Genomic DNA, 16,934 nt, shown 5'->3' on the forward strand with positions numbered 1-16,934 from the left:
TAGGTCTCAATGCATTTTTATTAAATTCTTACAAAACAGAATACAAAATTCTGGCATCAACAATTGTTATAAAGGAAAACTTCAATTCAGCTGTATCAGGTCACCTGGTACATACAGTAAAGTGCTTCTTTTTGTGTGTTTATTGTTTTTTTTCTTTTTTTTCTTTTTTTTGTTTTTGTTTTTTTTTGTCTTTTTTTTAATATATTTTCATTTTTATTTCCCAGCCAGCCCCTGAGCAGTGGCTGCTGTTGCACAAACCAACAGTGCGTTAACGTGACTCTTGTTGAACCAGCTTTGGCAGTCTTCATCAATTGTAAAGTGGAGAAAGTTTCTCCTGGTTTGATAAAAAAGAGTTAGCTTCACAGTAAACATTTCTAACCAGTTCTAAGTCGAGTTAGTTGGCTGGAGGAAGGGTGGGAGGGAAGGAGAGGAAGCAAAAACACTTAACATTTCCAGCTTAAAAAAAAAGAAAATTTTTTGAAGTTGGTTTCCAAGATAGATGCTCTATGGGGGAGAAAGTTTGGAAAGAGGAAGAGGAGGAAGAAGGGTGCTGGTGAGAGGGGGTCGCTGGTGCTGGACCACGGGAGCATCTGTCTGGAAACCGCCCCGGGAGAGGTGCTGGCAGCGGGGAGGGGACATCTGGCCCTGGCACAAGGGTGTCCCCAGCCATGCCTGCCCCGCCAGGGCACCTGTGGGTGCCCAGCCAGGCTGGAGGTTTTCCAGTCAATTCCTGGCTCTTAGAGGCATTTAAAGATTTTCTACCAATGCACAGACCCGGCCTTGGGTCACCCCCGAGTACCACGCCAGGAGCGCTGGGTCCACACCAAACCCCACCCAAAATGCAAAGCTGAGCCCAGGACAAGCTCAGATGCTCCCAGCACATCCTCCAACTCTCACAAACTCCCACAGCATCTTCTGGCTGCACATCCCTGGCCGAGGACACCCACGGGACACAGGCAGGGTCACCCAGGCCTTCCCCAGAGTGTGTGGTGTACTATATATATATCTATAGATATAAAAGAGATCACTCTTCTGCGTGGGGGAAAAGGGGAAACTCAGTTTGCCAACAAAAGCAGCATGGGGGACAGATACATTTTGGAGACATCCCCCTGCCATCCCCTTCCCATGATTTTTTTGTTTTTTAAAAAAGGCTGCAGCGTGCAGCATCAACGATAGCTTCACAATACCAGCTCAAGGCATCGCGTACTGTACATCATTCAAGTATTTCTTAATATAAGACAACAAGGAATTATCTACAACTGATAAAACAAAATAAGCTATAAAAAGTAACAATGTACAATCAAGATGGATTTTTTTTCTTTTTGTTAAAGGAGGCCTGTCCAGGGTGTCCTAGTGCCTGCAGGGAGGGTCTCCCCTCATCACTGCCTTGCTCCTCCCCACCCAGCACAGTCGGACTGGGGACGCACAGGGGAGAGGGAGATCACAAGTGTGAGGCAGTTCTGAGGGTGGGATGGGGATGGAATCACCCTCCTCACCACCCTGGGTCAGCAGAAAGGCTGGGAAGGGTGAGAGAAGATGGCCCCTGCCCTAAACTCCATCAACACCAGAGATCATCATCTCCCAAGATAACTCACACACACCTCCCTGAAACAAAAAACAACATATATTGCATAGTATTGCTGTCAGCAGTCTTAAAATAAAAAGGAGAACTTTCTTTTTTTTTTTTTTCCAGAGACAGCGACTGTCTTCAGCTAAAGACCCAGGGAAGTCTGTTCCCCAGCTCAGAGCTCCCAAACCCTCACCTGTGCACGTGATGGGCCGAGGCTGCTTTTGCAAAATATAAAGCTCAAAGCACTGAGTCAGAAGGGACAGGAGGAGGCTATGAAGGAGAGGGACACTGCCCTCCCAGTGGGATGGGGGCTGACAGCGGGCACAGCTTGGTGGCACAACCCCAAGCAGTGCCTGTGGCAGGGAGCAGGGGGTGTCAGGGGGATCTGGAGGCCGGTCTGACCCCGAGCACAGGCCCTGCTCCCCCGGACAGACCCAGAGACCAGCCAAGGGCCTCGCCCTGACTCAGCACCCCGAGTCCTTCCCACCCTGAAGCAAACTCTAAGGAAAGGACAACGCCATGCACGCCTGAACACACGTGAGCAGGGATGCACGGGCATGACCACCCGCACCAGTGCTCTCCCTGCTGAAGACCCTGCTGCTCTGACCCCACACCTTCCAGCCCCACATCCCGAGCTGTTCCCAGGCTGCTCCCCTATGCCCTCGCATTTGGGTGCTGCTACCAGCCTGGTTGCTCACCTACTGGCACTCCTGGGGCATTGGGCACCCTCTGTGCCCCCCGACCCTCCTGCCACGGCAGCCTCGGGGCCAGCCTGAAGCCACGGCAGGTCTCACTGTCCTGCAGCAGGTCCTGATGCTTTTTAAGGGGGTCCTTGTTTTCCACAGAGCACACAATTCCCAGAGAGTGTTTCTGGATGCTCTGGCCACCCTGAACACCTCATCCCCCATGCACATCCCCAAGGGCACAGCCACCAGCTCTTCCAAAACCCGGGGTGCAACACCTGACCTGGCACAAAGCACAGCCCTGGATGCCCATGCATCCCCCAGGGAGCCGCCAGCCGGAGCGTGGGAGGAAAGGAAGACATTTCTCCGTGCCCTGTAGAGAAGCACAGCTGGCAGTTTAAAACCAACAGTAATTAAAAAAGGAAAGGAAAAAAAAAAAGGGCAAAAAGGAAAAGAAAAGGGGTGAATAGCTTATTCTGGAAGCAGGAGGCCAAGGAGAGAGGGTGGGTTGGGTGCTGCTCCCTTGCTGGCACCCTTCTCTCCCCAGCCTGAGTGGTTCCCTGCACTGTGTCCCCCTGGAGCTGGGGACACCCCCGAGCACAGGACAGAGGGGCTCCCCACACCTCCCACACCCAGGAGGTGCCTCCTGGACCCCCAGGAAGGGGTTTTTGTGGGATCTACCCCAACATTGGAGAGAAACCTGCAGCTCTGAGGAGAGGGATGAGGTTAAAACTCAACTCCTGTTGTTGAAAACGCGACCGAGGGTCTTTTGTTCACAGTATGAAATGAGCTGAAATCGTCAAAGCAGCCGTGGATACAAAGAGTCCTTTGGTGTCAGGGAGGGGGAAAAATGTCAGAGGGGAAACCAAGAGCTGGGAAACAAAAGTCCGTGTGTCTGTCAGATGTCCTTGAGTGTGCCCTGGGTGAAGCAACCTCACACTTGATTTAATACCTTTAAAAAAAAGATCTTAAACAAACCCTCCCACCCCCAGACCTACAAGATCAGCAAAACCTTGGAAACCAGCCACAGGGACGAGTCCTGATCTTGTCACTAGCCAGAAACAGTGGGGTCAGGGAGGGAAAGGGGAAGAAAGAAAGGAGGAGAAGGGGGGACATGGGGTACAGCAGGTGTGAGGGGCACCACTCAGGCTTGGTCGGCCACCAGGACCAGCGGGGCCACCAGGTGCTGCCCAGAGGCCACTGCCTTGGCCAGGCTGCTCTTCTGCCGCCGCTTGGCCAGCTTGGACTCAGAGGGGGGGGGAGAGCTGCATGGCCCGTGAGGTAGCTTTGATGATGATGGGTCGTGCTTCCTCCTCCGCCTCTTCCTCCTCGTCCTCATCATGCCGTGTCAGCTGGCGGTTGACAGCGATGGCCTCAGCAGCAAAGGAGGTGAGCTCTTTGGCACTGCTGTTCCTGCAGGGGAGGCACGGGCTCAGGGGGTTGTGCAGGGCTGGAGGGAGGTCGCGATCAAATATCCAGGTGTCCCTCCTCACGTGCTGGCCATGCCAGACACCAAAAATCAAACCCAAAGTGGCAGGGCTGCCCAGACACGGAGTCATGGCAGAGCCCCCAGAAAGCAGAAGGAACAGACAGTAGTGCTGAGGAGTGGAGTCAGGATTCAGGGGGCTGGCGGGTGTCCCAGGGCAACCCACACTCACCTCTGCAGGATGATGGGCGTTGGCAGGGTGTTATCCGGGGCACACTGCAAACAAAATGCAGCCAGTCAGAGCCAGGATTGTGCAGACAGGTGTTCCCCACCCCGGATATTGGGAGCAGAGAGAGAGGAGGGGACATCAACACTCACCCCCTGCACCCAGGGGTGCTCCAGGACCTGGGCTGCGCTGAGCCGCTTCTTGGCATCTCTCACCAGCAGTTTGGAAATGAGGTCTTTGGCTCCAAAGGAGATATGTGCCCAGTCCTTGTCAGGAAACTCGTACTTCCCCTCCTGGATACTCTCAAAGAGCATGTTCTGAGTAGGGGGAGAAATAACAGGGGCTCAGCCAGGAGTGCTGCAACCAAACTGGGGGTGGGTTTGGGCGCTGCTGGGGTCCCCCACTCACCTGGCAGGTGTGGCACGCCTCACCCCGGTCCCAGCCGCAGTCAGAGCCACAGTGGCCCACAAAGGGGGGGTACCCGCTCAGCATGATGTACAGGATGACACCCAGGCTCCACAGGTCACAGCGCTTGTCATAGATTGAGGCCTCCTCGTTGAAGGCTTCCACCACCTCTGGGGCCATGTACTCGGCTGAGCCACACTGCAGGGACAGGCGGGGTGAGCACCTCGGGGCAGGGGGGACTGGGAGGGTCCTGCGAGATCTCCGGGGCTGCACCTCTGAACAGAAGGTGCTCCCCAGGTTTGCTCCTGCCACATCACCGTGCTGGGTTTCCCACCACAAAGGATGCCACAGACCCGCCTTTCTGGGATCACCCAACAGCAGCTGCCACCCCGAAGGAAAAAAAAAATAAAGCCTAAAGGGTGCAACCCCCACGGCACAGCACAGCCGGACCCACAGGACCCACAGCATTGTCATCACCCAACCGGCCCAGCGGGGCAGGCCCAGAGCCTGGGAGCGGCCACAGGACACGGTGGGACGAGCCTGCCGTGCCTGTTCCTCCGCCTGACCGCGCCTGATCCCCGGCCCGGCACAGGCGGAGCTGCCGCGCAGGATCCGGGGCGGGAGGAGTTAACGCTGTGCGGGGAGAGGCAGAGCCGGCGGCCCCATTCCCCTATCGCTCCAGGGACTCTGGGGCTTTCCAGCACATGACCCGCAGCCCACACAGGCCCCGTGACCAGGGAGAAAAGAGCTGCTGCCAGCAGATAATCGCCCCGTAACGAGAGAGGCCTCCTGACGAGGGGCCTCTCCAGCCCCAGCAGCTGATGCCACCGCAGGAAAACAACCCCCCCAAGCCCGATCCCGGTGGGAACGGAGCGGCCGTCCATGGGCTGAGAATGGGGAAACTCGGGGCACCTCGGGAACTCGGATCCCGCCCCGGGAGGAGGCGGCCGTGGAGGAAGGAGGGGGCTGGGGGGTTCTGGCCGCCGCCCCCGCTGTTGTGCACCCCGCACGGGCTCGGTCCCGCCGTCCCCGGCACGTTCGCACCCCCAAAAAAAACCGGGGTGCAGGGCGATACCCTGCACGGGGGGCACCTGCGGCTGGCGATAAGGGGAGCGCAGCTTTCTGCGGGAGATGGCATCTGTGCGACACGGGGACACCGGGGAGCTCTCGGGGTGTCCACCCTGCACCGCACTCCCGCAGCCCGGAGGCTCGGCCCGCTGTCCCTCGCCCACGAGCGGGGGAAGCACGGGCTCCCCGGCCCGGTGCTGACCCAGTTGAGCCCGGCAGGCTCGGCGCAGCCGCCGCGCTGCTCGGGCTGTTGCTAAGGCTCACGGCAGCCCGGGCGCTGCGCCAGCCCCCGGCCCCCCCGCGTTATGTAACCGCATCTCGCCTGCCGCGGCGGGGGGGACGGGGAGGGACGGGGGACACGCAGCATCAGCGACAGCAGCGACGAGCAGGGGGGTGTCCGTGCATAGCCCTGTTCCTGGAGGCTGCAGGGCAGCTGGGGGGACCCCACAATGTGGGGGGCTCGCACGCTTACCGGGGTGAGCAGCTCCGGAGTGGAGATGGGGGAGCAGTCGCCGTTCAGTTTGATGCCACTTCCCAGGTCAAAGTCGCAGATCTTCACTGGAGAGACCTGGGGGGGGGGGGGGGGAAGGAGTGATCGGTGACCCCCCCAGCATCCTCCAGGAACCAGAGCTGGCAGCCCCCTCGGGACCACAGCCGTGTTTTCAGGCCACAGCTGCTCAATGCCAGGTTGTGTCATGCTTCACACCACGCTGTGCTGTGGCATATGGGGGCTGTGTGTGTCCCTGGCAGGACTTGGTGTGTGTATGTGTATTCCTGGCAGGACCCTCCTGCACCCCCCATCTGAGGAAACCCCACTGTGCCCACCCCCCCCCAGGCAGCACACCCTGCACCCACCCTAGCTGCTCCCCGCTCACCTGGTCTGGGCTCTCACACAGGATATTTTCTGGTTTCAGATCCCTGTGTGCAATCCCTAGGGGCAAAAGAGCCAATGAGGGCAAAAATCCCCCTCCTACAAGACTGCTATAGTGTAAAGTCTGGGGGTGGCACAGGGACCCCTCCCTCCCCACCCCAAATCACCCTGGCAAAAGGCAAAACTTGCTGCTGGCCCCGAATCCCAACCAAACTGGAGGAACAGGATCTGCACCACAAAAAGCCTTGTGATGCAGCTGGGCCTGACCCTGCGTGCTGGGATGGGCACTGTCCCCTGGGCAGGAGGATGGGGGAGGCAGTGACACCCCCGGGAGGGCCCAGCGCACCCCAGGGTGTCCTCAGTGGCACCTGGGGCGTCCCAGCTCACCTTTGTTGTGCAGAAAGTGCAGGGCGCTGGCGATATCCTTCACCACCACGCTGGCCTCCAGCTCGTTGAAGTGGCGTCTCCGGTGGATGTGGGTCAGGATGGAGCCTGTGGCCAGGTGAGAGCAGAGCTGGGGCTCGTGGGGGTCCTGGTACCCCAGAGCTCCCCCCACCCCGGGGCCACACTCACCTCCCCTCATCTTCTCAAACACCAGGTAAAACCTCTCCTCCTCCTCGAAGAACTCAATCAGCTCCAGGACATTTCTGCAGGGACCATGGCATCAGTCCAGCATCCCCCCAAAACACCTCCTGGGGTCCCCCCCACAGCCCCATCCAGCACAGGACCCCGGGAGGGATGCAGGATGGGAAAACTGGGCTTGCAGTGATTGAAACCACACGGCCAGGGCCCCCCTGGCCGAATTCCAGGAGGGAGAGGGGCTTGCAGCACCCGGCTCTGCTCCTCCCTAATTGCTCACAGCCCCTCCTGGCTCGCTGGCCCGCCCCGCACACAGCCCCGCTCAGCAGCAAGGGCTCAGCAGCAGGGGCTCGGCTCCAACTTGGCCACCGAGGCCCTGTCGTCATGGCAAACCCCTGAACGTCCCGTCCCCTGCGGATGCTCCACCGCAGCGGGGTCAAGGGGAGGGAGCGTGGGCAGAGGGCGGCCTGGCTGTGGCCCATGGGTGTCATGAGCATCAGCCGGGTCTCAGCCCCCTCCCCGTGCCCGCAGTGGGGGATGCCCTGCCGTACCTGTGTCCCTGGCACTGATAGAGCATCTCCACCTCCCGGAAAACCCTGCTCCGGATGTGTCCCAGGCGCTTCTCTATGATCTGGAAGGCAAAGAGGGGGAGGCTCAGCGCTGCCAGGGAGGGGCCGGGGCACCCCTGGCCCTCCAGCACGGGGACCCGCGGGGCCGGGCGGGGCTCAGGCAGCAGAACAGGCTGTTCCTGGCGCTGGTGCCAAGCGGCAGCGCCGTGCCAAGCCGCTCCCTCCGGGGCCGGGGCCAGCAGAGCTCCATGTGACGCTGGAGCAGCGGCGCAGCAAAGGGCCCTATGCCCCACTGGGCGCTGGCACAGCGGGGCTTGCTGGCCGTGCCAAGGGTGGACAGGGGGACACCCCACACGGTGGGCAGGGCAGATGGGTGCTGTCATTGCCCTTTGGGGCACACAGAGCACTTCACCACCACAGCCCTCCCTGCTGCCTCAGTTTCCCCTCTGGGGCACCCAAAGGCCCCCATGGAGTGATGGGGGAGGCAAAGCTCCCCCAGGATTTGGCTGCATTTTGACACAGGGCCCATCCCAGAGCTCCCGTGTCACGGCTCAGAGTCAGTGGGGTGCAGGGCCATGGGACCACCATCCCTGATGCCAGAAGCTCACCCCAACCCCCTCCAGCACCCACGTGAGAGAGACCTTCCTGGAGTGAGCAGGGGGTGAGCACCCTGCCAGCACCACGTGCCCGTCTGCCCCAAGTCCCCAGACGCATCCCAAGTGTTAATTTAGTCTCTGGCCTGCCCTCATTGACAGAGAGAGGAGCGTGGCTATGGGGGTCACCGAGGACCCCGAGCTGGATGGTGGCTGACATCGGTGTGCCATCACCCCTGCCACATCCCTGCCCCTCTCCCTTCCCTCCAGCCCATAGAGCTGCAGTCCTGGGCCAGCACCGGATGGTCCTGGGAGCTGAGAGAGCCCCAGATGTAGAGGGCAGAAATGGAGACTGAGGCAGGGGGTGGGAGGAGGGCAGCTCTGCAGCCCCAGCAGTGGAGCTTTACCTTCACCGCGTACTCCTTGTTGGTGATGAGGTTCACGCAGGACTGGACTCTGGCGTGGGCCCCTTCTCCCAGCACCTCCTCCTGCAGCTGGTAAACATCTGGCAGGGGAGAGGTCACCTGAGCTGCCGGCCCTGCTGCACACAGCCTGGGGAAACCAGGAGGGCCCAGCCCTGCCCCAGGCCAAGGGGAGCCCCTGGGGTCCCCGAGCAGCCCCGCTCACCTTCGAACCTGCCGGAGAAGCTGTCGGTGGCTCTGCAGCGCTTCTTCTTCTTGTTCCTTTTCTTGGCATCAGGGATGTCGATGGGTTGACTTGAAGGCATGTCTGTGCCAGAGCAAAGGCACCCGTGTCAGCCATCCCTGTCCACCCACAGCTCCCCCAGCACCGCCAGGGCTGCCCCCAAAGCCTCAGGGCCAAAATCCTAGGGGTAGGATGGGAGGAGCCCTGTGAGCAGGCACCCGAGACTCACCAGGACGGGGCGGGCACTCGAAGTTGAAGACGGGCTCCAGGTGGTTGGACTGGTCGAACTCCAGGTCAAAAGGGTTTTGCCCCTATGGGAGCCAAGAGCAGGAGTGAGGTGGCAGCTGCTGGATCCGCCTCCATCGGCTGCCACCCTGAGCCCAGCACAGACACACAGCCCAGCGTGCTCTGGCTCTGGGACACATTCTGCTCACTGCCCCATGGTGCAGGACACCAGCTCATGGTGGGGCACGGCAGAACTCCAGGGAGAGCCAGAGGATGAGGAGGAAGGCTTTGACCACATCTCCTGATGGGGACGGTGCTGCAGGGTCACTCCTCCAGCCAGCCCCAGGCCAGCACACGGGGGATGATGAGAGGGACCACAGCCACCCACACCAACCCAACGCCAAATCTCCACCCAAACCTGAACCACAGTGAGCTAGGAGGGGGAGGAAGAGAAGTCACAGGGCAAGACAGGCTCCAGAGCCACCCTTCCATGTCCTCCCAGCTCCCTGCAAGGTCACAGGGGCTCTGCCTGCTCTAGTGGACATCGTGTCATCGTGGACATCTGGGATACCCCCGACCTGGCAGGATCAGGCCTCACTCCAAACGCTCCTGCACCCCGGGATCCATGGAGGGCATGGCACCCGCTCCCTCCCCCACACTGAACCCCAGTGGCACCCGAAGGACATGGGGACCCTCTGCTTCTTGCTCCCCTGAGCCACCCATGGGATGGGGCAGTGCTAGGGGCAAAAGGGCCCCCTCCTCCCCAGGATTATGCAATCTGTTTGGGTGGAGGTGGCAGCTCCAGCGGCGTTCCCAAACCCGCCCGGTGCCCGGGCTGGCTGCCAGCCCCAGCACGGCCAACCCCGGCCACCGCCAGAAACGCCCAGAAGGCGCCTGTTTACTGCAGCCCTGGGGGGGCCGGGGGTCCCCAGCGGAACGGGGGGCAGGTTCACACCAGGAGCACCCCCCCACCAAGCACCACTTTGGATCTCCGGGACCAAAACTCTCCTGTGCTGCATTTTGCCAGCTTTCCTCCCCCTCAAAACCTGGATTTGGGGAGCGCAGCATCGTCCCGCAGCTGCTGCCCCCCGGGACGAGCCCCGGCAGATTGGGGGGGCCGAGGCCTCCGGGAGAGGTACGGTGTGCACAGGGGGGCAGGGGAAGTACGGAGGGGGCACTGGGGGGGCAATAGGGGGCCAGGGGGCCCTGCCAGCTGCCGCAGCACTGCCACACAAAGGTCTGGGGGATGGGAGGCTGCGCACGGGCTCCATCAGCACAGCCGAGGAGTCCCCCCCACCTCCATCCCCAGCCACCGCGGGGGGACACAAACCCCGGCCAGAGGCCACCCGAGCAGGAGCGGGGGTCGCTGCCATGAGGGGCCGGGTTTGGGGGACCCCCCCCGCACCCCGGAGCTGGAGCGAAACCGAACAAAGGACCCCCCAACCCACAGCCAGTAGGCGGCTCGGGGACGGGGGGACCGAATGGAGCGGGACCACAGTGACCCCCGCACCCCGAGGTGACAGCGGCAGGTGGGGGAGGGGGTGACGGGCCCGGGCTGGGGGTGCCCAGGGCATCCCGGGATCGAGCCTCGCTGCGGGATCGAGCCTCGCACGGTCCCAGCGGGCCGGGCCTGAGGAGCCCTGAGACCACCCCCACATCGCTGCCGGACCAGGATAAGGGGTGCAACTGGGCGGGGGGAAAGTGCAGCCAACCCACCCACGGGGGATCCCCGCGGGAGCTGCAGCATCCCAGCGCCCACCCGAGGCATGGGGGGGAGACACTGACCCAGCTCCCGGGAGCACCGCGACCTCCGGGACGGGGGGACAGGGGGGTCCCCCTGCACGGTTTGGGTGGCAGCGCCCCCGGAGCTCCTCAGTTTGGGGGGGGTGTCGGGGGTAGGGCAGGAAGCGGCCGGGCCCCCTCCGTTCCCGGGCAGGGGATGCAGCGATGCGGGCGCACCCCGGCCCTGCCGGCACCCCGGCTCCGGAGCCCCCCAGAGCATCCCCATGGGGGCGGGGAGCAGCCCCTTACCTTGAAGGAGCGGTGGAATCCCGGGATCTCTGATTTCTTCTGCACCATCTTGCTGCGGGGGGGGGGCGGGGGGCGGCGTTGCTGGGAGAAATGAGGAGGGGGGCGGCAAAATAAAAAAAAGGGGGATGGGGGGGAGGGAGGCGGAGGGACGGGCAGAGCCGGAGGGGAGTCCGGGGGGTGGCCGAGACCTGCGGGGAGAAGAGGGGGGTAAGGCGGTTGCGGCCCCCCCGGATCCTGCCCGGTTCCGCCCCCGAGCCCCCCGGGCCGGGCTCACCGGCGCGGCCCCGCAGAGCCGCCGCTGCTGGTGGTACCGCAGCCCGCACCGCCGCCCGCTCCGCTCCGCGCCGCTCCGCCGCCGCCGGGGGGGGACGCGCCGCCCCCGCCCCCGCCGCCTTTATAGGCACGGCCACGGCCCCGCCCCGCCCCGCCCCCGGCCCCGCGGACACCCCCCCGCCGCGCCCCGGGACGGGGACACCCCGCCGGGGACACTAGCGGCCACCCCGGGCATACAAACACCCCCGCCCAGGGTCACAACAGCCCCCCGGACACCCACAGGGAACGCGGCCCCCCCACCCGGGGACACAAAAACCCCTCCCCGGGCACCCAGCGGGACACAAACCCTGCCCCCCCCCCGAGGACACAGTCCCCCCTCCGCGGGAACGCAAACAACCCCCCCGGGACACCCCAGAGCCCCGGGCACAGGGACAGAAACACCTCCCCCAGTGCACCCCCAGCCCCCCGGACACAAACACCACCGTGCAGCACCGGGGGACGCAAACGCCCCCCTGGACACGCAAACAGCCCCCCCCCGGACATCCCAGTTCCTCCTGGAGACACAAAGACCCCCCGGGCACTCACTGGGGAAACAGCCTCCCTAAGGGGACACCCCAAACGCCCCCCGGGGCCACCCACACCCCCTCTCCGGGCACCCACCCGGGACCTCACCCCCTGGATTCCCTCTGGGGACACCGCACCCCCCTCGGGTACCCCGTCGCTGCACCGGGGCTCCCTCTGTGCTGCTCCGGGGACCGGGACTGCCCCCCGGCACTCTGCTGTGGTGGGGGGAAGTTTGGGGACATTGAAGGGTCCCTGCACCCCCATACCTGGCACCCCCTGTGCTGCACCCTTTTGCCACCCCCCTGTGCTGCACTCAGGTACAGGGACACCCCCCTGTCACCCCCCTGTGCTGCACCCATGGACAGGGGCACCCCCCTGTCACCCCCCTGTGCTGCACCCATGGACAGGGGCACCCCCAGTCCCCCCCAAATTGCACCCACTGAGGGTGCAGGGGTGGGGGAGGGCAACCCCCACATCCCTCAGATCCCCCTGCACTATTTTAGGGGACAATGCCCCCCCCAAGCACCCCAATTTCCCCCTCCCCCTTCAGACACACTTGGGCACAGGGATGGGCACAGGGACACCTCTTGCGGACCCCCCTGCACCGGGACAAGGACACTCCGGCTCCGTGTTCAGGACCTGGTGGCAGGGGAGTGGGGGCCCCCTGAGCCCCCCACCCCACTCAGGTCACGAGTGGGGCAGAGCTCAGCCCAGCCTGCACCGGGGGTGGGGGGGGGCAAAGCAGGGAGTCACGTCCCTTGTCCCCGCGGGCCACCAGTGGCTGTGGGGAGCAGGGTCGGTAGCAGGACCCCCCCCTCCTGGCGCGGTGACCCCATGGGAGCCCCTCCCCACGCGTGTGTGCGACTGTCCCCCCCCCCCGCCCCGTGTGACGCCAGCGGGGGCTCAGAACAGACGCGCTCGTTGCGCGCAGCGGCTGCGCCGGGGCCGATGGCTGCGGCACCGCGGTGACTTCACCGCCCGCCCCGCGCATTGGCTGCGCCGCCGCCGCCACGGCACCCCCGGACCCCCCCGTCACCGCCACGGCACCCCCAGACCCCCCTGTCACCGCCACGGCACCCCCGGACCCCCCTGTCACAGCCACCGGTGCTCCCGGACCCCCCTGTCACAGCCACAGCTCCCCCGGACCCCCCTGTCACAGCCACTGGACCCCCCCTTCACAGAAACGGGCACCCCCCGGAGCCCCTCCAATACTCTCGGCACCCCTCGACCCCCCCGTCGCCGCCATCGCCACCCCCGGAACCCCCCCATTATTGCCATCGGCACCTCCAGACCCCCCTCTCCACCGTCAGCGGCACCCCCGGACCCCCCCGCGCCGACAGCGGCATCCCTGGACACCCTCCACTGCCATGGCACCCCCGGACCCCCCCTCAGCCATCGACACCCCCGGACACCCCCCACTGCCATCGCTGCGCTCAGACCCCCCCTCACTGCTACCATCACCCCCGGCCCCCCCTCAGCCATCGGCACCGCCCCCCCAGCGCCGCAGCCCCCGGCCCTGCTCTGCCCCGCACCCTCCTCTCCCCCGCTGCTGGGGGGTGTTTGGGGGGGATGTGCATCGCCCCAAATCCCGGTGTCAGCCAGGCGTGGGGTCACCAGGGTGGGGTCCTGGCCACCCCCCTCCCAAAACCTGCCGAAATTCCTGCTCTTCCGGGCGCTAATGGCTCCTCCCGCGTCCCGCACAGCGGCCCGCCCGGCCCTTTGTTTGTTGGTGCTGCTCATGAGGGCTCCCCACTTAACCCGCACTGGGGGGCTGCGTGGTGGTGCCCCCACTGCTGGGGGGTCCGCAGGGGGACAGGGACGGTCCCTTCCCCTCCTGGGGCTCCTGAGCAGCCACGCACTCCCAAATTGTGCCCGCCACCACGTAGGTCATGTAGGTCACGTAGGTCATGGAGCCGGGAGTGACAGGGCAGCACAGCCGGGGCCCACAGCCCTGGGGCCACCGGCCTGGCATGGGGGGACACCCAGGGCTGGGCTGGGGGCTTGCCCGGCCCAGGGGGTCCCTGTCACCGTGTGGAAAGCTGGGACAGTGGCAGCGTGTTCGCCGTGTGTGCCACGTGTGCTGTGTGCTGGCTGCGTGTCATGTCCCCTGCGTGTCCCCTGCGTGTCCCCTGCGTGCTCCCCACCTGTCACCGTGCCCTCTGTGCACACCCAGCGTGTGCTCAGTGCCCACCCCTGCTCCCGTGTGGCCCTTGGCGTGTTTGCCCCCTGTGCTGGTCACACACACTCAGTGCACACTCAAGGGGAGGTCTCCAGCTGCGTGTGGCACAGGGACACCGGGACAGGCTCCTCTTCCCAAGGCTTCCCTTCCCCATGCTGGTCCCCGTGGAAGTGGCTGCCAGGGAATGTGCACAAAACCACACACGTGTGTGCAGAGCACGGGCCCAGGGGGTGTTTGCATGAACACACACACACACATACACGTGGTCATGTGTTGTTTTGTGCCTGCACATGTGTTCATCCCAGTGTACCACCCGTGTTTCCCCCACAGGACCAGGGCTGTCCCTCTCCCCCTCTCCTGCTGGGCACAAGGTCCAGCCAAAATCCTCCCCCTGGGGCCAGCCTGGCCCCCAGGTCCCTGCACTGGTGGCTCCTGCTGTGGGGACACACGTGCCCGTGGACAGTGGAAAGGGCCAGTGCTGGCAGCTCACAGACCACAACTCAGGGCTTCCTAATGTTTTTTCAGGGAAACACGAAATTCGATACATTTGAGCCCCCTCTCTGCTCCTGATCACATCCAGCGTCCCAGGGGTGCAAACATGGGGCTGGCAGCAGCGAATTCCCCATGTCCCAGTTCCCCCCAGGATCCACCGATGGTGAGCCCCCTGCTGTGTCCCCAGGGTGTCGCCTGTCCCCACACCTCTGCGTTCCAGCAGGACCCACAATCTTGTGGGGTCTCCAGGAGCTGTTGGAGCCCCACACTCCAAGACCGGCCGAGGGAAAACAGGAAAGTGAGCGGGGCTGTGCCGGAAGGCAGCTATTGTTGGCCAGGGAGCAGAGGGAGCGTCAGGGGCCGGAGGCATCGTGGCCACCCTGTCACCCCTCTGTGCCCTGAGCCACTCGTGGCTGCCCACAACCCCTGGATGTGCCTCAGTGTGGGCAGGCGGCTGCTCGGGGCTGTCCAGGGCTTCCCCTCCCACCTCACTGCTCTGCTTTGGAAGGGAAAATAAATAAACTTTTTTTTTCCGTGTGTTACTTCCCCGGCCCAAGGAGGGCCCAGCTTCCCGCCCCTGGAAGCAGGAGGATTTGGAACCCTGGCTCTGTGTCAAATGAAAAAATCCTGCAAAAACCCTGGAATTTCCTGCTGGGCAGAAACCCGGAGGTTTGACACTCCAGGCGCTGGGGTGGGACAGGAGGGATGGGAGGGACGGGGAACAGGAGGGACACAGGGGACACCCCTCCTCCCCATGCCCAGGGTGCACACGGGCTCAATGCCCAGCTGGTTCCTGTGCTGGTGGATCCTCGATTTCCTCCTCACCTTGAAGCCACTGGGAGAGTTCTGGCAGCTCCTGCCAGGCCTCCAGTGCACCCCAAGTCCCCACCCTGCCACTGTGGGGCTCTCCCAGGGACACGGCCCTGATCCCTCAGTCCCCATCTGCTGGGCTGGGGTGAACCCTGGGCTGGGGTGAACCTTGCTTGGCTTCCCCAGCTCCTGCTTTACCCCCTTGCCCAGGAACCCCCCAGCAGAGCTGCCCAGTGTGTCCCAGGGACAGCAGGGGGACAGGCAGAGCAAGAGGGGTCACACGGAGGGGGATGGTGGTGTCGTTCCTCAGTTTCCCCAGCTGGAAGAGGTGCCATAAGGGGAGAGAGTAGCTGGAACCCAACATGGAAGCTGCAGGGAGGGAGGGTACAAGCACACCTTGGGGTGGTTTCACCCCCAAAAAGTCCTTCAAGGGAGGTGTCAGTTCAGTGGGAAGCATCCTCCCTCCCCCATCGCCCAGTCCTGGTCCTGACACCCCACACCAGCCAAAACCCAGGGGACAAGGACATGGACATGGTCATGGACAAGGATTGGGATGGGGCTTGGCCCAGGGATCTACAGGAAAGATGGAACAAGTTCCTCCAGGAGGGAAATCTCTGCAGCCCCCATAACAAGGGGCAGGAGCTGCAGGAGCTGTGGTTTTGGGGTGTCTGGGAGAAGGGCAGGGACAGGGCTCACACTGTGCCACAGTGTGACAGCATTGTGACAGCAGCAAATGGGAGAAGCATTTCCAGGAGGACTTTAAACACCCCAGGCTCTTTTCACCCTCCTCTATCCTCCCAATTCCCTGGAAAGGGGGAAATCTGCAGCAGCAGCCCTGACCCCCTGCAGCTGGGTCACTCTGGGGAAGCCCAGGGACGTGGCAGGAAGAGGCGCAGGCTGGCATATTGCACATTTTCTTAGAAGGAGCAGAAAAACTCCCAAACCATCAAAAAATTCCCCTTGCTCCCTTGGAAAGGGCACCGAAACCACAGCAGGGCCTGTACACCCCGTGGTGCTGGAGGATGTCAGTCCCGGCAGCCTCTGGGGTTAGCAGGGATTTTGTTCACCAGGACCAAAAATGATCCTGGGGCCCCTTCTCCTGGTGAGGCAGCGGGTGAGGAGGGCCGGAGCAGCAGGTGGCCTCGGTATCGGTGTCACCCGCGGGATGGGACATGTCCTCCCCACTCCAGCATTTTCCCAGAAGCATTCCAGGTCCTGCCCATGTTCCTGGAGCTGCTGGCTCCTGGCCTGGCCTGTGCCATACAAGGGAGAGGGAGCATGTGCCGTGCTGGTGACTGTTCCCTTGTCCCAGGAACGGCTGTCACCTCCTCCATGGAGCCCAAAACTGGAGCGGAGCAAACCCAGAGCCCTGCCCAGGAGGAGGCGGGCACGGATCAGGGCTGGGGGGCTGCCAGGGACCCTGGGGAATCTGGCTCCAGAGGCATCAGCTGTCCAGGGAACACAGAACAAACAAAAAGCACATTTCAGAGCTTGGAAAGCGTCCACTGCCTGTGCAGGGATGAGGGACGGAGGCACTCCCAGGGTCTGGGGGCTGAGTATGACAGCAGAGCTGTGCGGGGACATGTCCTGTGCCACCTGTGCTCCTGTTTCCCCAGCTCAAAAGTGCATGGAATGAGGCAGCACCTCCTGGGGATGGGAACACGGTCCATGGGCCCATGGCCCCTCTGGAAGGGTCCCCCTGCTGTCTCTGGCCGTGCCCAGAGA

General features: G+C 63.3%; 1 protein-coding gene across 1 annotated transcript; it reads right to left on the reverse strand.

Moving 5' to 3' along the window:
* Nucleotides 1-11,237, reverse strand: MKNK2 (MAPK interacting serine/threonine kinase 2). The gene is given in 15 exon segments (XM_053999718.1): nucleotides 1-3,511; nucleotides 3,513-3,666; nucleotides 3,912-3,955; nucleotides 4,058-4,222; nucleotides 4,314-4,508; nucleotides 5,851-5,946; nucleotides 6,254-6,309; nucleotides 6,637-6,741; nucleotides 6,823-6,896; nucleotides 7,380-7,459; nucleotides 8,398-8,495; nucleotides 8,618-8,719; nucleotides 8,865-8,946; nucleotides 10,892-11,079; nucleotides 11,166-11,237. Coding segments are annotated over 14 exon segments (1,413 nt in total). The 5' UTR covers nucleotides 10,940-11,079; nucleotides 11,166-11,237; the 3' UTR covers nucleotides 1-3,397.
* Nucleotides 11,238-16,934: the final 5,697 nt, after the last annotated feature.

The sequence above is a fragment of the Vidua macroura genome, chromosome 26 (assembly GCF_024509145.1).
Source record: "Vidua macroura isolate BioBank_ID:100142 chromosome 26, ASM2450914v1, whole genome shotgun sequence".
NCBI lineage: Eukaryota > Metazoa > Chordata > Aves > Passeriformes > Viduidae > Vidua > Vidua macroura.